The sequence below is a fragment of the Charadrius vociferus genome, unplaced genomic scaffold (assembly GCF_000708025.1).
Source record: "Charadrius vociferus isolate BGI_N301 unplaced genomic scaffold, ASM70802v2 scaffold496, whole genome shotgun sequence".
Taxonomy (NCBI): domain Eukaryota; kingdom Metazoa; phylum Chordata; class Aves; order Charadriiformes; family Charadriidae; genus Charadrius; species Charadrius vociferus.
Genome location: NW_009648648.1, coordinates 723,157 through 744,705, shown reverse-complemented (window position 1 = coordinate 744,705; position 21,549 = coordinate 723,157). Strand labels below are relative to the sequence as shown.

At 41.9% G+C, this 21,549-nt stretch overlaps 1 protein-coding gene across 2 annotated transcripts in view; it reads left to right on the top strand.

Annotated features, from left to right (window-relative positions):
• The window catches only part of MYH15 (myosin, heavy chain 15), a 45,372-nt gene that overhangs the window by 19,042 nt on the left and 4,781 nt on the right, over positions 1-21,549 (top strand). For both annotated transcript variants that reach the window (XM_009886435.1, XM_009886436.1), the window contains 20 exons: positions 1,126-1,193; positions 2,618-2,705; positions 2,937-3,054; positions 3,335-3,458; positions 4,158-4,294; positions 4,669-4,924; positions 5,371-5,613; positions 6,232-6,408; positions 6,930-7,075; positions 7,675-7,765; positions 8,719-9,108; positions 10,010-10,136; positions 11,207-11,325; positions 11,807-12,003; positions 13,022-13,371; positions 13,943-14,067; positions 16,394-16,509; positions 18,442-18,634; positions 19,348-19,551; positions 20,618-20,743. In XM_009886435.1, coding sequence (XP_009884737.1) covers positions 1,126-1,193; positions 2,618-2,705; positions 2,937-3,054; positions 3,335-3,458; positions 4,158-4,294; positions 4,669-4,924; positions 5,371-5,613; positions 6,232-6,408; positions 6,930-7,075; positions 7,675-7,765; positions 8,719-9,108; positions 10,010-10,136; positions 11,207-11,325; positions 11,807-12,003; positions 13,022-13,371; positions 13,943-14,067; positions 16,394-16,509; positions 18,442-18,634; positions 19,348-19,551; positions 20,618-20,743 — 3,395 coding nt within the window. The remainder of the gene's footprint in view (positions 1-1,125; positions 1,194-2,617; positions 2,706-2,936; positions 3,055-3,334; positions 3,459-4,157; positions 4,295-4,668; positions 4,925-5,370; positions 5,614-6,231; positions 6,409-6,929; positions 7,076-7,674; positions 7,766-8,718; positions 9,109-10,009; positions 10,137-11,206; positions 11,326-11,806; positions 12,004-13,021; positions 13,372-13,942; positions 14,068-16,393; positions 16,510-18,441; positions 18,635-19,347; positions 19,552-20,617; positions 20,744-21,549) is intronic.

The window sequence follows — 21,549 nt, the reverse complement described above, 5'->3', positions numbered from 1 at the left end:
ATGTCCTGAAGTTGCAATCACTTACAGCCTATTTATTAGTAACCTCATTTCTACAGATGTGCTTGTCATAAATCATAAGACACTTTCTGAGGAAGCAAGCAGGCTGCAGACTTCATAATATGAATAAGAGATGGAGCTGAATGTAAATAACAAAAATACTGCCACTTGCAAATTCTTGGAAGTTACTAACTGCCTATTTGCCTGTGGATATTCCTGTCTGTCGGAATACTACCTTGCTTTTCGTCAGTGTCAGGAGAAAAAAAAAAAAACAGCTTGTCCAGATTAGCTTCTTCCAGTCTTGACAGTGTCACTTTCAAAAGGGGGAAAGGCTGTGGATAATTGCATCAAGCACATTGCACTCTTCGATTCTCCTTTTACGTTGACTGTTGTTGACAGGTGACAGAATGCCAGACCTCCTGGGAATGATCTAATGGTCCAGTGTTTAGAAAGCTGCAGCAATTGCCGCACATTTTTGGGTCATGTTTGGCTCTTGTGAAACTTCATGAAGGTCATGTCAGAACCTAAATTCCTTTGGAGGATCCGAGTGATTGTGACTCTGAAGCTTTAAGCAAAATTTAGGGGATGCAAAGCTACTATATCTGAAATTACAAAATAAATATTCATTTCCTTCTATTTTGGACAAATATTACTTGCAGAAGTTCAGTGACTGCATAGCAGACACAAGACTCAGTGTCTATACAGTACAATGTAAAGTATAAATTTTCCCTAAGCATTATTTTTCCTCATCATCTCACCCTATGGGCTTTTTAATGAACTCCAAGTGACTCTTTTGTTAAAAGTTATTTTTCTGCCTTATTCATATTTATGGACTTTCTGCATACCAAGTGATGCTGGGTAGATCTGAAATGCAGATGCAATCCAGAAAGCTTACAGTGGTCTTTGACAGAAACCCTAAGTATGGACGGAGATCTGCAAAATATCACACTTGATGTTCAGAATGTTTTGTATAATATTTAAGCAATCAGAACCATCAAATCATTAGCTATACCTTTCATTCAAAGGAAGCTGTACCATTAAAACAATTTGTCTGTCTCCCATGCACTGCCTGTACCCCTTACTGAGATACAGATTGTGATTTTTACTTATTTCATTTTTTTTTCTTAGCTGACCAGGGTGGAGAAAAGAAACGCAAGAAAGGTGCTTCTTTTCAAACAGTGTCCTCATTGCACAAGGTTTGTTTACCTCCCCCCACCTGATGGTGTGAGTTAAGACAATACATTGAAGAATAATGTTAAGGATTGATTGGACAAAAAAAAAAAAGAAATTCAACATCAGAATTTGATTCTCGGCTTGGGTTACTGCCCTTGGCTAAGCAAATATATTGTTATTAAAACCACATGGATGAGGGTCTGCTCCATTTTATCTTTGAACATTCAGGAGACGAAGTGTTTTCTATTTTATTCGAGAAAGTATCACAACCTTTGTCACTAATTTTGTGTCTTATCGTTTCATGCACGTCTGTGGAATAGGAACTGATTACAAGTAATTTGCTAGTCCCTATCTGATTGCTGTTTGTAATTGGATCCTGGGGTTAGTGCAGTCATGGAGAACAAAAGTTGTCGAATGGAGTGTTGTATAGCCTCTTTTTTTCCAAGTAATTCCCTTCTATTGGGACTGGCACGTGCTCCTGGTGGAAGCTGTCACTAGGAGCATCCTCAGGGAAAAACGGGACCTGTAATTTACCATTTTTCTTCTGAGTAACATTGAGGAAGCTGTCAGGTGGGTTACCCTCCAGTAGGGAAGGAAGTAGCCATCTGCCACTAGTCATGTCACTTTATCTTGTCTGGAGGTACTCCTCATGAAAGGAAAACGTGGGAAACTGAGAGCTGTATCTTACTAGCTGAAGAAGTGTAAAGATAACTGAAGAAGTGTAAAGATAGCTGAAGGATCACTCAGTAATTTAATAATCCACAAATAGAAGCCCACTTTCCAGCACGCAAGGAGCTGCTGGTTACCCCACTCAGGTTGTCTCATTTATCATCCTGACTGGCACATGAGAAATTTTCAGTTTGAACAATTGCGCTGATTCCACCTCTAATGGTATTCATTTTCTGCTTACTAGACAAAATGCTTTCCACAGAGCTTGGTGATCACTGGTAGGTGCTGAATGGTTGGCTTCTTCCAAGCTAGCTTGCTGCCTGCCTGGGAGATGTCTGATTAAGATCAATAAAGGGAAAATGTTTGGCCAGGAGGATAAAAAACCCTTTTATGAGGAACAGATGGGAAAGGTGAACTATTCTCCCTGAGTGGGGAAGTGGCTAGGCAAAAATGCAGTTGGCTTTACAGAAATGCTCCACAGGATGATACTGCATCTTGCTTGTGGTTCATCTTGTTTCTGACATTTCTGGGATTGTAAGTAAAATGTGTCTTCTTAAGACTTTGCTAAAACTGATGTGGATTCCTATAATAAAACTAATTTGTACTTTTTTTTATTTGAACACATTTCTCTATAATAATTTTGGTAAGCTTCTAATTTTGTTGCAGACTATTTAGAGATGATCTTAATAAACTTAACAGCCAACAAACCAAAGAAATAAGTGATTGGAATTCCACTGAACCACTAAAGCTAATTGTGTTTTTAATATGTCTGTTTTAGGAAAATTTAAATAAGCTGATGACTAACCTAAAATCTACAGCCCCTCACTTTGTGCGATGCATTATTCCCAATGAATCAAAAACTCCAGGTATGGAAGACAAAACAGTCTTAAAATTTTAGTACACTTGAACTATGTCATTCCGATACTTACTTCCAACTCACCAGATTGTACTTAAATACTGTTCTGTGTTGTTCACCTTATCCAATGGTGTTGCTCTTTCAGGAGATGACACCTCACATTTTCCAATGCCCTCGGTGAAGTGAAGATTAAGCCCTATGGAGAAGCTCCATTTAATTTAGCCTTGTTTTTCCCCTGTAGGTGAAATGGATGCTTTCCTTGTCTTGCATCAGCTCCGCTGTAATGGTGTCCTGGAAGGCATCCGCATTTGCCGTAAGGGTTTCCCAAACAGGGTGCTTTATGCTGACTTTAAACAAAGGTAATGCAGAGCTGTGTTGTCTCCTGTCCTAACCCATCAGTGAAAATAAGCAAAGCATGCATTCTCATTTTTATTTGAGGTATTTTATTCCATCCAAGTTTATTTTCCATTCAGTTTGCCTGAACATGGAAAGCAGAATTCTGTTCTTGCTTGTTTCTGTGTAGATGCAAAGTGGGAAATTACCCTAGGTGACTTTTTATTTTATTTTCTTTAAGTTTTGGGGGAGGGGGGGGAGCAGAATCTAGGTCAATTTTAGTCATTGCTCATCTGTTATTAACAGGTACCGCATTCTGAATCCAGGCGCGATCCCAGAGGATACATTTGTGGATAGCAGAAAAGCTGCTGAAAAACTGCTGGCATCTTTAGATGTTGACCATAACCAATATCGTTTTGGACACACCAAGGTAACAAGAAAAGACCGTTACTGCTTATGAAAAGAGAAAAGTGTTGGATCTAATATCTAATTTGCAGAATAGGACATTATGCAATTTCTGGTGGTAGCGATTAATGAAAAATTAATAATACAAGGAACCAGCAATATAGCAGCAAAGTGATATTAATTTTTAAGCTGTGCTAGAGGAATTTTATTTCTCTGGGTCAAGCTCGCACAAAGGTTTTATTAGAGTAACACTACAATCAGAGACAGCAGCAGCTGATGCTCCACGCCCCCAAGTAAAACAATAGCTCATTTAATATAATATAGGTACACTCAAACATATATGGACCACAAGATCAGCTGCAGCTTTTGAATGAGGCCATGTGCAAGTATGACTTGATGCCATTAGCAGAGATTTCTGGGAGTTGGGAGTTGTGGTTCAGCTGACCTGCTTTGAAGCCTGCCACAGTTGAAAAGTACTGTGGCAATAAAAATGTGGCGGTAAAATAGTTTGGCCTATTCAAAACTGGGGAGATGAGACCTGGTTTTAAAACAAGTTTGGAACTGTACAGTGCAGTCCCTGATGCAAGTAGTATTTGGCCCTCTGTACTCTTTTACTTTATAATGTGTCAAGAAAAATACCGTTCTTCTGAACTATTTCAATAAGGTCTGTGTAACTCTGGAATAAAATCATTCGTTATGGTAAAATGACATCTGTGCGTACCAGGTGTTCTTCAAGGCTGGTCTCTTGGGCCATCTAGAAGAAATGAGAGATGAGAGACTTGCGAAAATCTTAACAATGATCCAGGCAAGAGCACGTGGCAGACTGATGAGGATTGAGTTTCAGAAGATAGTGGAACGCAGGTATGAAGGCATCCCCTTCAATCTTAGCAGATAATAGTCATCACCATTTAATTATATATTAAATAGAGCCATTATTACAGACCCTAAGGCTATAGCTAACCCTAAATTAAAGGTTTAAAGTGGGTGTATGATAAAAGTAATAGCAACTGTATATTAGCTGCCTGCAGCTCTAGTAAAAATCAGATTAGGAAATTTTCCGTGTCCCTGAAAATCAAGAGATAGAGAGGAAGTTTCTTGTATATCTTGGAACCTAGTACAAGTTCTTAATATTACTGAGAACAAAGCCATAAAACTGACTGACAATGAAAAAAAATCTCACTTTCTCAATTCAGGCTAAGCTTTAGGGAATTTTGTTTGTTTTCTTCTTAAACCAGGGATGCCCTTCTTGTAATTCAGTGGAACATCCGTGCTTTTATGGCTGTGAAGAACTGGCCCTGGATGAAGCTTTTCTTTAAGATCAAACCTCTTCTAAAGTCTGCAGAAACTGAAAAGGAGATGGCCAATATGAAGGAAGAGTTCTTGAAACTGAAGGAGGCCCTGGAAAAATCTGAAGCCAGGAGAAAGGAGCTTGAAGAAAAGCAAGTGTCTTTAGTTCAGGAAAAAAATGATTTGCTTCTCCAGCTCCAAGCAGTGAGTAGACACATATATTCATATATTTATTAGATGTTCTTAAAACTCAAAGTCTTACAGACCAGCTTGTTAGTGCAATTCAATTAAAATAACCTGTTGGTCTTGTCAGAGTCTTGCCAAAAATTAGAGTGGATAGAAATTCTCATGTTCTAGCATACAACCAGGTGGGCTAGCAATGCAAATCTTAACAGGCTCTGTCCAAGGCAACGTCCCTGGCAGTTAGATATGGAAGCAGTCTTATATGTGACTAGTCATGCTCACCACTGTCTCATCCTGCTCCGTTAATTACTTGTTGGTCTTGTCTTCTAAAATCAGGAGTAGGAAATTTTCCTTATGTGGCTCTGTAGCATTGGATGAGGTTCTCTGACCAGTGAGAGGATAGGGGACAAGTGAGGAAGAAAAAAGGCCAGGCAGTCATTGCTCTCCTCTCTCTTGTGCCACACCAGGAGCAAGACACTCTAGCAGATGCTGAGGAACGGTGCGACTTGTTGATTAAATCCAAGATTCAGCTGGAGGCCAAAGTCAAAGAACTGACGGAGCGGGTCGAGGACGAGGAAGAGATGAATTCTGAGCTAACTTCTAAGAAGAGAAAATTGGAAGATGAGTGCTCTGAACTCAAGAAGGACATTGATGATCTTGAAATAACACTTGCAAAAGTAGAGAAAGAGAAGCATGCTACTGAAAACAAGGTACCTTTAGAACTTCACCATGTATTCAAAAGAGGTTGGGTATGGATTACCTTTATGACAAGAACTACTGGTCTTCTGATGATTTTACACTGTCTGTAGCACAGGCTACACTGAAGGATCAGTATATACAGAGTTATTTGACCTTATGAGGGAAAAAGTGTTAACTCCGAGCCCAAGTTTCCCTTCAGCTGAATTGCAGCAAAACTCATTTCAGAAAAAGAATTATGTCTAATTTGGGCATTTTTAAGTGAACAATTTTCTGCTGTAACCATGAGTCCTTCCAGCTCTTCTTCTTAGAGCCTGTAAATGTAAAACTCGTCTCCTACTTCTCCCAGAGAGAATCAGAAGTTGGAGTCCACCACAATGGGAGTGACACTTGAAAAGAATTTAGTACATTTGAAAGAATGTACTAAACCCACAATAAGAACTGCCACACATTGTATCCCTTGATTGCAATGTCACTCAAAAAGCCACATGGGGTTAGGGGTGTTGGGGGGAGACATCCTTTTCCTTCCATTGTCTTACTGCATACAAGTTCAGTACAGACAGTCATTTGAACCAGGTTATGATAAAGCCTTGCTTCAAAGTCTTACAAATACATCTTCCTTTCTCACACAGGTCAAAAATCTGACAGAAGAAATGGCGACTCTTGATGAGAATATCAGCAAACTTACTAAGGAGAAAAAGTCCTTGCAGGAAGCTCATCAGCAAGTTCTGGATGACCTTCAAGCAGAGGAGGACAAGGTCAACACACTGAGCAAAGCTAAAGTGAAACTGGAACAGCAAGTGGATGATGTAAGCTGGCTCTGCCGTCATGTTTCCCCAGGCTTGTTTGTCCACCACCGAGAGCTTTCATGAGTCTGAAGTGTTGCAAAGCTTCGAAATGTATTACTGTAATTTTAGAAATAATTGAGAATTTAGAAATACACTCCTTGTGCTGTCTGTAAAAGGTATAATTACAGGAACACTATAAAAACTTACCTGTGTAGTTCAGCCTTTGAAAGGAGTGCACTAACAAGGGAAAATCTACTCAGTTTGCATCTGCAGGGTAACTGGCATGAAGTCAAAAAGAACTTTGCTTCTAAGAGAACTGTAATGTTTGCACAAATTGCGTGGACTAACCCTTATGTTACATTTCTTTAGCCCATATGCCCACTGGCTGCTAGAAAACAAAAAACGTAAAATAGGATGCTCGCACTTAAGTACTTCTGCTTCTCAACTTGCTAGAGCTCAGCAAAAAACTGGGCTCAGTGTAGATCTGACTGTTGTAAACCATCTGTGTTCAATATATTTAATAAGTGACTTTGTTCCTAAAGCTTGAGGGCTCACTTGAACAAGAGAAGAAAGTGAGGATGGATCTGGAAAGGGCAAAACGCAAACTGGAAGGGGATTTGAAGCTGACCCAAGAGAGTGTCATGGACTTAGAGAACGATAAGCTGCAGATGGAAGAAAAGCTAAAAAAGTAAGAGACCGATTCTGTTGTACAAAATAAAGCAGCACTGTTACCACTGTCATTTCAGAGCCTTCAGGTGTGTTATCCTGCTCTGATGGTGGCTAAAAGGAAATTCCATGAGGGGAGAGTGTGTAGCCAAGGAGGGAGGGAAAATCACTCTTAATTCTGCATGGTATACCTGAAACATTAGAATTCATTATACTTTCCAACATTTAAAAAAAAAAAAAAAAAGTAGTTATTTATGTTTTCATTGCTTAGAGGAGAAAGCTGAAGGAAGTCTCTAAAAAGTTTTTCATCCTAACTAGCTATGACAGTATTGTTGAAAGACCTGATTTTGTTAAATATATTTTTCCATTGAGTCTGAAAATAATGTTACTTTTGTATGACACAAAGAACAAGAAATATAATTGCACAAATGCATGCAGAGTCTTGACTTGGAAAATGCTGCTCAGAGGAAGATGTGTTTTCATGCAAATAGCAGTACATGAGGATTGCTTTCATTTTTAGATATGTTAGAAGTTTTATTGAACAACTCTTTAAATATTGCAAAAGCCTGACTTGAAGCTACAGGCAAAATTGTGACAGTAGGATTTTTCTTTCTGTGGCAGGAAAGAATTTGAAATGAGCCAGCTGAATTCCAAGATAGAAGATGAACAAGCTATAGTGATGCAGCTGCAGAAGAAGATCAAGGAGCTTCAGGTCAGCTTGCTTCTTTCTCATGTGTCTTAGGATGAGCAGTTCAGCTTTGAGACCCAAAGTGGTGCAACTCCGTAGCTTTCCAGACTGATCCCTTTTCCCCTCAGGGTGCTTGTGTTATAGTGGTTCCTTCCCAGTATCAGGACATATGATATCAGGACATATGATATCAGGACATGTGACATGACCACAGAATGCTAGTTGTCTCAGGCAAGGCAGAAAGGCTTTGGTGTTTTGTTTTAAGCAAATAATACTGTTTAAAACCATGGACCTGAGGGTGGATGCTGGGAAGGAGTTCAGCAGTGATAAGCACGGATTTGAAATTTAGGGGAAGGGCTCAAATGCACAGGAAATTTTAAACAGAAATTAAAAGGACACAGTCAAAACAAAAATGTCATAATCCAAAATATCAGCTCTGCTTTTTTGTAAAAAAAGAACATTTGCATAACTTGGACGTGTAGATCAGTCAAAATAACTGTTTAATAAAAAAAGACTGCTCCCGATGAATATTCGTTATGCAATTCTACACACTGCTGTATTTGAAATTCTGTCATAACACTCCTAGAGGCAGGTTACTTCAGTCACAGAGTTCTTATAATGGGAACAAAGAGTCATCTACTTCAATGACAATTTGTTGCTGCTAGTCCTACTATCAAGTAACTTCTTTCATGTACTTCAATTGAATGTCAAGTGCATGAGCATAAGGTGAATACGCTTGACCTAAATGTCTTGAACTAGAGCTTGGAGAGCAATCTACTGTGGGAAAGATGTGACTCATCATTCTTATTCTAGCCCAAGAGCTGATATATTGGCACAAATGGGCAAGTTGCTGTGCTTCCACCTGTCTTGTAAAGTCTGGGGCTGGCAGAGGGTATAACAATTTGTAAGGTGCTTCAGGGTATTCCAATGGGAATCATCATGAAGGTGACCCAAAGGTCCTCATGTCTCATTGGTAGGCTCGTATAGAAGAACTAGAAGAGGAGTTGGAAGCAGAAAGAGCTGCTCGAGCCAAGGTGGAAAAGCAGAGATCAGATTTGTCCCGAGAGCTGGAGGAATTAAGTGAGCGACTTGAGGAGGCTGGGGGAGCCACGGCTGCCCAGCTGGAGATGAACAAAAAACGTGAGGCAGAGTTCCTGAAGCTACGGCGGGACCTTGAGGAGGCCACACTGCACTATGAAGCCACAGCTGCCACCCTGAGGAAGAAGCACGCAGACAGTGTGGCTGAGATGGGGGAGCAACTGGACAACCTGCAGCGGGTCAAGCAGAAACTGGAAAAGGAGAAAAGTGAGCTGAAGATGGAAGTGGATGATCTGTCATCCAACATGGAGCAGATGGTCAAAGGAAAAGTAAGAGTCCAGAGGCTTCCCAAACACCAAAAGGTCATGCGTAGCTAAGGCTGGTCTGAAGGTTTCCCAGGACACCTGGTAGAGCTGAAGTGTTTTAGAAGGTGGTGTCTTGCAATCTGCTTATGTGCATGGTGTCGCCTCTTCCCCAGCTGGTCGTATAACCCTTCTTACCTGGAGATGGGACAGCAATTAAGATGGCCTGTCTAAAACACATAGTGCCATCCAAGGCTGGATATCTCCTATCCTAAGCAAAGTCTTCTCAAATCCTGCCCTTAGTTCACAGCTTTGACCCATGTTAGCAAGGAGTGCAAAGTAAAGGCTTGCTTGACCATCACGTGTGTTTCTACATACATGATGGTCATGCTGAATTGTGGCTTTTGTTTCCTGAGTAGGTAATCTTGGTAGCGGCCAGAGCACTCTAAAGGCTTCTTTTGGTGCAAGGGAAGAAAAGAAATTTCGGTATTCTGAGAGTTAGAAAGCTGTCATCAAACTCAGTTTATGATAAATGGCAATTAAAACAGAATCAGTAGAGCAATTTTCATGGGAGGTGATTTTCCCATCTAGCAATTACGAGGATGGCTGTGCCTGAACTTCATAGGCATGTGACTGCTTTTGAAGTTCTTGCAGAGTCTTTTTACCCTGGTGCTTCAGTTCAGAACCCAGTTCAGGGAAAACAAATGGAGAAGGTGGTCTGATGGGGAGACCCCTGGCCTGGGACTGTAGACAAAGGGCTACTATAAGGGCTACTATTCCCTGCTCGACTGTTGTGGTACTTGTGTCTCTGTTATCTGCCATTTCGCTGAAAGGCAAAGGAAAAAAGGATACATTTGGAAGGCTAGTGCTTTCAAATAGCTGCCTAGAGGCTACAGCTTTATATGTCTTGTCTCCTGATTCCTGTTAGGCAAACGCAGAGAAACTTTGTCGTACCTATGAAGACCATCTGAATGAGACAAAAACTAAACTGGAGGAAATGACTCGCCTCATGAATGACCTCACTACTCAGAAGACAAAACTCCAGAGTGAGAATGGTATGTGCACGTTCAGCCTAAATTGCTGGGAAACAGCCTATCAGGTGTGTCTCAGCACTGTGTCAGTGAGATGTGTTGTGCAATGACGTCTGCTCAAAGGTGGCTGGATTAGAATTGCTGAATGAAGCAGTGTCTTTGTGTCTTTTACCTTCCTATCTTCAATATTTTTATAACCTTGCCTTTGACTGCCTTCTAAAACAAACCTATAAGCATATTTACTAGCATACTGTGATACTGTCTCATAAGCTGAATTGGATGAGCTGGCTAGGTATCCAGTTTCAGGAAGAAGGACGTGTACATCTATCTTGCAATGCTAGAGGGAAGATGAAGGAGTTGGCACACTGCTGCTGTCTGTGTGAATACTATCTCCCTCAGCGTGACCTTGGGCATTGCACTCTAAAAGATGCTCACATCTGACAAAAATGCCACATATCCTCTAAGTGCTTGCTACCTTTTTAGCCAGAGTAGTACTATTTCATGTCTGCATCCTCATCAGATACCACTGTTTTGTGTATTTTCAAAGACACATTTTTCATTTCCTGTGTGTCGTCTTGTGGGTTCTATGTACTCCTACAACGCTGCAGTTTCCACCCCACAGTGATGCCCTTCTTGTGATAAATGTTTTCCTTATGTATCCCTCTGTTTTGTATGCTGGCCATTCTGAGGTTCAGAGGGTGCTTTGCAGCCCTCTGAAAAGAAGTCTGCAGAAAAGCTATGTAAAGTAGTGAAGAAAAGTATAAATAAAACCAGCTAGAACTGCATGTGAAAGTAAGCATCAGTCTAGTCTGATCCATGAGCTGAACTAAAATTAATGAATCAAGGTATTGGCAGTACAAAAAATAAAAATAAAAATAAAAAAAACCCAACCAACCAAAACCCTAAGGAAAATTATCCTGGTGAAGTGTCTGATGGTTACAACTTTGGAAGAAGCTTCACAAAAGGTCAGCCACAATCAGTGTTCGTTCTTTTCCTCAGAACTGGACAAGTGGGACTTTGATTTTGATTTTGGCTTTGGCTTTGGACTTTGTCATTTCATCATCTTACCTTTTTATGATTAAATCATGTGGCAGGTGAATTTGTAAGACAGCTTGAAGAGAAGGAGTCACTGATAAGTCAGCTGTCCCGGGGGAAAACATCATTTACACAACAGATTGAAGAACTTAGAAGACAGCTAGAAGAGGAAACCAAGGTAATGCTTTGACTGTGTCCCATTCATTAAGATGGAATGGGGAAAACTGTTCGTGTTCATTTGTAGCCTGGATAAAAGCTGAAATGAGACATAGGAGTGAGAATGCTTCTCAGTAATTGTACAGATACAAGTTCCTGCCCCTGACTGAGGCAAGTCATAGGCAAAGAGTTTGGGAAAATAATCAGCGTCCTTATCTGTTAAATAAAACTTACCCAGTAGGATAGCCAAAATCTCAGATCTTGCATCTTAAGTTTGGATGCTTCTCCAAAGGTGTTAGATTATCTTCAGTCTTGATGACTTCCTCAGAATGGTCACCAGTTAGGTATCACTTCAAACACTTCCTATCTCAATTGACCTGGACTGTCAAGCCCAGAAGCAAAAAGGAAAAAAGGCTCAAGCCTCCATTTGAATTTCTAGGGGCTTTTTGTTTGGCTTTTACTATAGGTAACCCTGCAATGCTGTGACCTTTCTATCCCTGCAGTCCAAAAATGCCCTTGCTCATGCCCTGCAAGCGGCCAGGCATGACTGTGATCTCTTGCGAGAGCAGTATGAGGAGGAGCAAGAAGCCAAAGCAGAGCTGCAGCGGGCTCTGTCCAAGGGAAATGCGGAAGTGGCACAGTGGAGAACAAAGTACGAGACTGATGCCATTCAGAGAACTGAGGAGCTGGAAGATGCCAAGTAAGTGGGTTATGTGGGCTTCATGTCCTTGGCTGGCAGGTTTTGTTACAGTGCTAAGGAAATAGGGCAATCTGGTTGGAAAAATCCCTCTGGCTCATTGCTGTCATTTGTGGCTGTCCTTCTGTTCTTTTCATTGCTTGAGCAGGTCAATGTTTCTGTTGAGTCCTTGTCCATGGGGTAGTGGATGTGCATACTGGCGTTTATTTAAGAAATAACAAGATTAGATTACCCTACTTGGTTATCTCACGCACTCACGTGCTTTGCCCTGGCCCAGTGCTACCTTCCCTAGGTTTTTACTTCCCTTCCCAGCAGGGAGATGATGGCTGCCCTGGGAAGGAAGGGCAGAAAGTTACGTTGGCTCATGCTGTGCAGCTGTTCCCTGTTACCGGTGTCAGGTGTTACTGGGCAAGGTCTCTGAGCATCTCCAGCATCTGCCTCCTTGCATCTCTGATCTGCAGGATCTTCACCCACTTCCAGTGTATTTTCTCCATCTACCATCATAATGTCCTTCTTTCTGAGCCCTCCTTTCTTTCCAGAACTACTTCTTGCTGGGACTCCCAGCCCCCTGTTTTCCCAGTCTAGATAGTCTATGAACAAAACCCCAAGGCGTGACCAGCCTCCCCATTGGTTGTTCTGTCTCATGTCTCTTCATTGGAGGAACACGAAACTTTCATTTAGACCAGGTCTTATATCAAAATTTACAACCAGCCCATACGGGTTACAGCTAGCAAGTAGCAAGCTGCTGCTTGAGAGTTCAAAAGTTCAATTTCAAATATTCCCATACATGCACACATGCACAAAATTATCTGCCACATCTCAGCATTCATAATTTAAGCTGTTTTTTTGCCTATCATATCCCCTTTTCTCTAGATGCTTGATTTCCCCCTCCCTTCCCCTTTCCCCCCCAATTTTCCCTTTCAAAAATTATTTGTTGAGGGTACTCCTTTAGTGTCAGTTTTTCTGGATAACATGGCAGCGGTGGCACTCGGTCATTTCACTGTCTCTTCCCACCTGATAGGAAGAAACTTGCCGCTCGCCTGCAAGAAGCTGAGGAAGCAATCGAGGCTGCCAATGCCAAGTGCTCTTCTCTGGAAAAGACAAAGCACAGGCTGCAGAATGAGCTGGAAGACATGATGATTGACCTGGAGAAGGCCAACTCAGCAGCTGCCTCCCTGGACAAGAAGCAGCGTGGGTTTGACAAGATCATCAATGACTGGAAGCAGAAGTACGAAGAGTCACAGGCTGAGCTGGAGGCTTCCCAGAAGGAGGCCCGTGGCCTCAGCACCGAGCTCTTCAAGCTGAAGAATGCCTACGAGGAGACACTGGACCATCTGGAGACACTGAAACGGGAAAACAAAAACCTCCAAGGTAGGCTTCACTCAGACCCCACATCCAGTGCGAGAGCCACACCAGCGGACAGCTGGTGGGATGCAGGTGCCCTGTACCAGCTGTGGGGAAAGGTGTTTATCTCATCCTTGAGACTAGCTTTCTGAGGTGTGTGGAGACACTGACTGATGCTCGCAATGAAAGTTTTAGACATAGAAATGGGTATGGCCAGAGGACAGCACGCTTCCCTTTGCTCACCTGTCAATGAAGCTCACTGGCAGAGGTGCCAGTCTCAGGGGAGGATCAAGAAAGACGACAAAGATGCAGCAGATGAAGCCTAGATAGCTCCCAAAGCAGAGCACAGTGTTGCTAGCCAGCAGATCACAGATAAAAATGAAACCGCTGTGACCACTTCAAAAAGCATTTACAAGAAAGTCTGTGCCTCAAGTGGGTCAGGTAAAAAAAGTTGCTGTAATTGAACATAAGGCAGCGCTTGTGTACAGACGAGCCCTTGAGGTAGCAGTCTGAGGCTCAGAGCTGTGTTCACACTCTGTGAGTTGCAGTATGTTTGGGACACTCTGATCGCTAAATCTATCCATCCTTTTTATTTCAGAGGAGATTTCTGATCTGACCAATCAGATTAGTGAAGGAAACAAAAGCCTCCATGAAATAGAAAAAATCAAGAAACAGGTTGAACAAGAGAAGTCAGAAGTTCAGCTGGCTCTGGAGGAAGCAGAGGTAAGGAAGCAAAGCTCAAGGGAAGAAGAAAAGGTGTCTTATCATGATTTTCCTTCCTTTTTCATTCTCTCAGCCACACAGCCAATTTGTTGATTGTTAGCCCTCTGCCCCCAGCTTCTCTGGCCTTGATAGCCAGTGTTTTCAAGAGTGACTGGTGTCTTTTGGAGATGTCAGCTCTAAGATCATCAGTGGAGGCCCTTTCAAAGGAGGTACCTTGTAGGTTTTTGGATTTTGTTGTTGGAGTTTTCTTTCCCCTTTCAGGAAGCTCAGAAATCTTTTGCCCACCTCCTGAAAAGCCAGTCCTTGCTCACTTTGGCATACGATATTTCAGTCTTTCAGGAAACAGGAACTGCTGAGCCTTACGGTTTTATGCTGTTTTATCAGATATTTCTAGTGCCTAGCTTCCAACAGCAAATTTACAATTTCCTGGTTTTGAGAATAAGAGAAAACAAACCTCCTGGTGACTCTAAATTTTATAATGTCTCAAATATTGTGTCACATACTGCAGCCTGCTTAAAAAAATGGTACCAGTCTCAGCAACCAAATGAAAACAGGCCATTTAGAAAACCTGTGACTCCCAATAGGAGTTTGGTAAAGACATTTAGCACCGCTGCATTAATTTCTACAGTGACAAGTATGCATGTACCCAAGAGGGATGCCTCATCCCCGTTTCCAGAAACAAACCAACAATACAGAACAAGCCAACTGGAAATCCTGGTTATTCACTTAAAGGGCTCAGTTGTCAGTTTTTTTGAAAGTTTGGTGCATTGCAGAGCTAAGAAGGGGTGTAGGCGTTGCTGGCTAGAAGCATCACAGCACATAGAAAGGATTTTAGTGAGGACTACATTTCTTTTGAATTGTATTCTAAATAATATCTGCTAAAATGAACGTCACCAAGTGACAGGGATCCATTAATACCTTAAATTCTGTGCAACTTCTTTTGTCTGTTACAGGATGCTTTATCCTTTGCAGGAATTTCACAGCCAAACAAACAGGTGTCATGATCAGAGCAGAGGAAAGAGCATGCCTTTCTTCCACAGCTCTGAGATGTGGAGAGTGATTGTATGCTCTGTCAGTAAATTTCTCTTGCTAGAAGGAATACATCCGTTCTTGAGGGATCTAAGGTGCACACTTTACTTTCCTGGACTGTGTGGAATGGCTTCCTAAAGCTCAGTGATATTAGAAACTAAAGAAAGTAAAGTGGTGATGTATCTTACTTTAATTGTGAAAGAAATGGTTTAATGCATATTTTCTCCCTTCCTTGTGAATTTGGGTCTCTGGCAGGCACCACTGGTGACACAGTACCTTCTGTGTGCTGTTCCCATTAATACATTGTGGCTTCTTGGCACGAAGTGTGCGTTCGACTGACCTGTAGCTGCTGCATGACAGCCAGAGATTAGCAAGGATTTTGTACAACTTTGTCTTCAGGACCTCCATTCTGTTTCCATCATCTCCCATAGGAAGCATAGCTAAGCCTGTGCAATTCTGCCCTTCAGAGATCACTTCCAAAATATATGGTGTTCAATTCTGTGCTTTCCTTCCCTGTTTGATGTGAGCAGCAAGGAGACAGAATGCCACTGAGCCTAGTTTATGGAAGACGTGGAAGTCAGAGGGCCAGTTATTTCACTACGGGCTGTTGTCAGCTTAGTTCTTGACTTCCATATATGAGAGAAATGTAAGAACAAAGACCCAGGAACAAACGTCCCTTGTTTCATAGACTTGTCTTCATGTTAATTGGGAAGAGCAGACAGAGTATTTTTGCATTTTTTCATATAGAGCTGATGTCTGTTACTTCTTTCCTTGAAGTCATATTGCCTAATAAGATTGTAAAATTGGGAGACTTTCAACACTTCATGATTTCAAGAGATCTTTGTGAGCTGGAGAAAGCGTGGACCCCTTCACCCTCCCAACAATAATCTTGCTTTAGCTTTTGCCTGTGCCTTACAAACCAGTGAATTTCCAGAGGGTGCCTGGAAGCAGCTGAATTTCCAGGGGTGCGGAGTGAGGAATGTCTGTTGATATCAGAACCACGTATACAGGGCCTAGGGTATTTTTTTTTGTGAGCTGTGTCCTGTTTGACAATTTGTCCTCTGAGGAGCTTGCTGCTCAGTTTTCCAGCTGCCAAGTTGCATCTGAAGGCAAATAAATGCGTTGTAAGCCGCTCATGCCCTTGACTAGAGAGAGAGGCAGGGAGGAAATAGTGCTATTGGGAATGGGAACAAAAGCATGAAGGGATCATCATTGTGCAGCAGTTTGTGATTTAAAAAAAAAAATTAAAATATATAGGGACTCCTGGCCTGCAAGCTCTCAGTGCTTTCTATTTCAGGGAGCTTTGGAGCATGAAGAAAGTAAGACCCTTCGTTTCCAGCTTGAACTTTCTCAGCTTAAAGCAGAGTTTGAAAGGAAACTGACGGAAAAGGAGGAAGAAATGGAAAATATAAGGTACAGTGCAGGAAGCAGCGTGTTTTTTTAAGGGGAGAATCTCAAAATACCAGAAATATTCTCAAGACCCAAGCCAGTCAAATGTACCACAGGTAGTTTTGCCAGCACAAGCAGATATTGTCTGTACTAGAAACCAAGACAGCTCTGATTATTTGCCAAAGGGTAGTCCTACCACCTTACCATTTCTTAATTCAAATATTGATGTCAGTCCAGCTTCTGCCAGCATACACATAAGCCCATCATATATATCACATAACAGCCATAACACAACTGACTAGCATAACCAAAGTCGCAGCAGACCAAGGGGCTGTAAACATACAGACTTAGACTCTATATGTTTACAGTATGGAGACAAGTAGGTCTAGTGAGCTGCTATCACCTAATCCTCTAGGATGGCTGTCTCCCAAGGGGAACCACAGACAAAATCAGCAGTACTACCTCAGTGGTGCTCAAACCTGTGTTATCTGAAGACAGTCTTTATCTCTGCATTTAGTTAATTTATGCAGCTATAGCTGCACTGATTGTGGGAGGATGTGAGGAGCTTGCTGTTATGTGTACACCATTTGGGTAAGCAGTGAGAATTGCAGAGGTACAGAAAGTATGACTATAAAAGGATAGGAGCTTGCAGGTGAAAGGGATAAACAGGAAAACCGGAAAGCAATTAGATGACAGGAGGATGATGTCTTTTCTCCTTTCTTCAGAAAACTCCAGTCTTGAATTAGTCAGTGTTGCAGCGCTATTAATCCAAGAACTGTGTCATTGTTTGTTGGTAGGGTAAAGTGTAGTGAAGGCGAAGTCCAAGGCTTACCTTGGCCAGTGCAGATACAAGGATTGATATGTTAATTGTTTCAAAAACAAATGATTGTTCAACCCTTTCAGATACTATCTTCTGATGTCCTGTAGATGTCTGGATTAGAGAGATCTCAGGACAAGCTATCCAAACCAATGCCTTCTGCCTCTGCTTTGTTAAGAATGTTTTGTTGATAAGTTGTTCAGCAGACATGCTGTGTTGTTCCCTGGGAGTCTAGGGCACAGTTCAGTATCTTCCTGAAGCAATAAGGCCCTCAAGGTTTTCCTTGTTGATTTGGTGATTTCACAGAACTCCTACAGTTTCAGCAAAACTTGGCCAGCAGCAAGATAAATGTTTCCTTGTATGAGTCATATTCTGTGCTTTGAGTTACCTTCTGGTTGTAAGAGAGCAAATCTTTCATCGTAGAACTTGACTGTTATAGTCAAGAGAAGTAAGCACCTGTCTGTATCTGTTTTGCCATCTTTAAGTTGACACTAAGATGCCTTTCGTAGAGGGACCATGCTGTTAATTGGGTGGACTTAAGCTCCTCTAACTTTAGATGTCCATAACACAGATTTCTATTCCTGAGTTATAATTAGCATAAGAAATGTTTTTCACCATCTACTTTAAGACACAACAAATTCTAGCTTACACATGCTGTTTACTGTAAAGAGCACCTAGAGTAGTTAGCTTAGAATGCAGCTGCCTACCTTCAGTTTGATTAATCCCCTTCACTAATGCCTTCATAAATAGGCTGAAATAGGCTAAAATATCCCAGTAAATAGTTCAGTAAATATCTTGCTGTGTGACTGCTAAGCTTGAAGTGTTTCTTGTTAGGTTCCAACCTGTACTTGCTTGAGTTTACAAGAGATACGAGAGAACTCCTTGCTCCAACATTGCCAAAGGAAACGCATGAGAAGAATGCTATAGGTGCTTACAGATCAGGAGTTAGCTGAAGGTGTGCAGCACACCAGCCAGTTAGATGGCAGTGAGGCACTAGAAACCTGTGCTGTGTATATCATTCAGAAATATACTATTTCTGGAAATGAGACACTTCCAGAAAATTAAGTACTGCTGCACGTAGTTCTATGTTCCTGTGCAGAGAGGAAAATTACTTTATTCACCCTTCATGTCCTTTTCAGGAGAAATCAGCAACGCGCCATAGATTCACTGCAGTCCACCCTTGACTCTGAAGCACGGAGCAGAAATGAGGCCATCCGGCTGAAGAAGAAGATGGAAGGGGACCTCAACGAGATGGAAATCCAGCTCAGCCATGCTAACAGGCATGCTGCAGAAGCAACAAAGTCAACACGTGTCTTGCAGACACAAATAAAGGTACTCCAAGAGCTGTCAGTCCCAAGCACCCAATGGTAGATGAGGGCTGGGTTTCATTAGCACAGAGCAAAACAGCAATGGTGATGTTAATTAAGAGAGAAGCTACTCCCAAGATTGTGCAGGGAAAGCCCATAGTGATCACATCTGGCATAAGAGAATACTGAAATATGGATTTCTTTCAAGACTTGCATACAAGCTGGATAAGATCCAGTCATAAAACCCTTGCTGGCTACATCCTCCTGTAGGGGCAGAAAGCTACAGCATGAGGAACTGAAGATCTATGATTTTCTTGTGAGCTCGCAAGTCCTTTAAAAGTGGAGAGGAAGTCAGTTGGCTGGAGTATGGGGACTGTGTGTATATTCAGCTTTATTGTTTGCTTCAACATTTGTAATAGCTTAAAAAAAAAAAAAAAAGATGCTTTTCTAAGACACTTTTTAAGTCATCGCTTCTCCCACTCCTAAGCAGCTAGTTCTTCCTTGGGCAGAACCATGAGCTCTGACAGATTTGAACACATGGGTTTTCCCCTGTCGCACCACATACCACAAAGCTATTCAGCTTACAGTGTGGAGGAAGCCTTTCTCTGATAAAGAAGCACTGAAATTCTTGAGGTGGGCCCCATGCAACCTCTGCAATCTGGGGTCCTCTTATGTAAGCATAGTGGCTTGAAATGGAGTTGCACTGGTAAAAAAACCCAAACATCTGTTTCATTATAGGAGCTTCAGGTGCAGCTGGATGACTCAGGACACGTGAATGAAGATCTGAAGGAGCAGCTGGCAGTCTCTGACAGGAGGAACAATCTTCTGCAATCGGAGCTGGATGAGCTGAGGGCTTTGCTGGACCAGACTGAACGGGCGAGGAAGCTGGCAGAGCATGAACTGCTGGAAGCCACTGAACGTGTGAACCTGCTTCACACTCAGGTTGGCTTTTTCTGTACTCTCTCCCTCACTGGGTTGAACTGAACCTTGTCTATTAAGCAGTGACACTGTTTCTCCATGGCTGTCATAAGGCAGATACACCTTGCCCTCCTTCAGGGGAGAAAACAAGGGAGAGGAAGTAAGTCACTCCGTAGATATGCCACCTCACTCCCTTCAAGTTAGCTGCAACTGATGATTCAGACAACTGCTTTAAACAGTTTCCAGCAAAAGCGATGATGTAAGATAGCAAGAGTAAATTTGATTTATTTTTTTTTTTCCTTCTTCCATGCTGTAAAACCGGTTCCCTGCTTTTGTTAAGCCACGGCTTGGAGTGGTGAGGCATTTCTTCAGATAAGTGACTCAGGTCATGTTTTTGTGCAGGGCGCTGATGTTACTCAGCGATAAAAACTGCAGAGGCTGGGTTTGAACGATAAAAACTGCAGAGGCTGGGCTTGAACGATAGGTGTATTGTGCAGGGCAGGAAACTACCCTGCAGCAAAGTGCTCTCTACCACATGACAGGTCTTCATTAAGATAGGCCTTTGGACTTTGTCACAATGGACACTTTTGCAGGGTCATGGAGGGGCATAGCCTGACACACCAGCATTTTTGCTGCAAAACCAAAGCTTCTCTTCACCAAATAATGGTCAGAAAGAAATGAAAATGTGCTCCAGGCTCACTATGTTTTGCAATGTTTCCTCCAGCCCATTGATGATATCAGGCTTCTGTTTTAATTACCTCTTTGACTAACATATTATGGATCATTAGTTTTCCAAGATGAACTATCTTATTCTCCTATTTCAGCCTCTGGCTTATTACTTTATCTAAATCAAAAGCTGAATGTTTACAGCTTTGACAGTATTTTTAATATTTCCTCAGTTGGAAGCTAAGCTACACAGTAAAGGCCAGCCCTTACCACATACCTGGGTCTACCTACCCAAATACTGTTGTAATCCAGAGGATGGAAAAATCAGTAAGCCTTGGTGTGCTATAGTATTTAGAAAAGTTATGTCTCTAATCATCACTTTTCCTCCTTTTCCAATGTTCCTTTGGGGAAAACTTAATAAAAGAACACAAGTCTGATCAATCAAAAGAAGAAGTTGGAGGGTGATATTTCCCAGATGCAGAATGAAGTGGAGGAATCAATCCAGGAGTGCCGGAACGCAGAGGAAAAAGCCAAGAAAGCAATCACAGATGTAAGTAGGCTGGTTCCTTGCGCACTTCTTTTCAGAACTGCAATGTCTTAGGACAACCAAGTAAGTGATTCCCAGGTCGCCATTTCTGTGCTTGTTACAAAGCTCAGACATCCAAAGCACTCCACAGTTATCTGAAGGTAACTGATGAAACTACAAAATAAAACAGGCTAGACATAAAAAGAGAGGAAGAACTTCTTCCTGATGTTTGAGTTTTGGTGGTTTTGTTTGGGGTTTTTTTGCCCCAAGAACGCAGATTCCACTGATCCTCAAAGTCTCAGGTGATGTCATCTTTGAATCAGGTAAATCATATACCTGGATAGGCTAAACCAGTTCAGACTGAACTAGTGCTAACTGGTCTCCTCATGTACGTAGAATCTGACATAAGAAACAAAATTACTGAATCCCAAATGAGGTACCCTAAAACTAGGTGTCTATTGGAAAAACATGAGGCCTAAGATACCAGGAGGAGAGACAGAGTGCATTCTTCCTCTAGGGAAGACATAATTTGGGCAGGTATAGTTTCATTTCCCACAGACCTGGAGAAATCCATGTCTTCAGAGTTCAGCTGATGTATCGCATCATACCAATAGATAAAACGAAAGCTAAAACTGCGGGTTTCTGTGAGTTACATGTCTGGACTGCCTGGACAAAGCTATTCCTGTACCACGGTCTTTACTGCTTCTCAGCTGACAGCACTACTACTGCCTGCCAGCGAGAAGATGCTGAATGTGCTTGATCCAGCTCCAGCCTGGATTGCGATGACTGCTGTCTTCCAACGACTGCTCAGTGATGGGTACAAAGTCTGT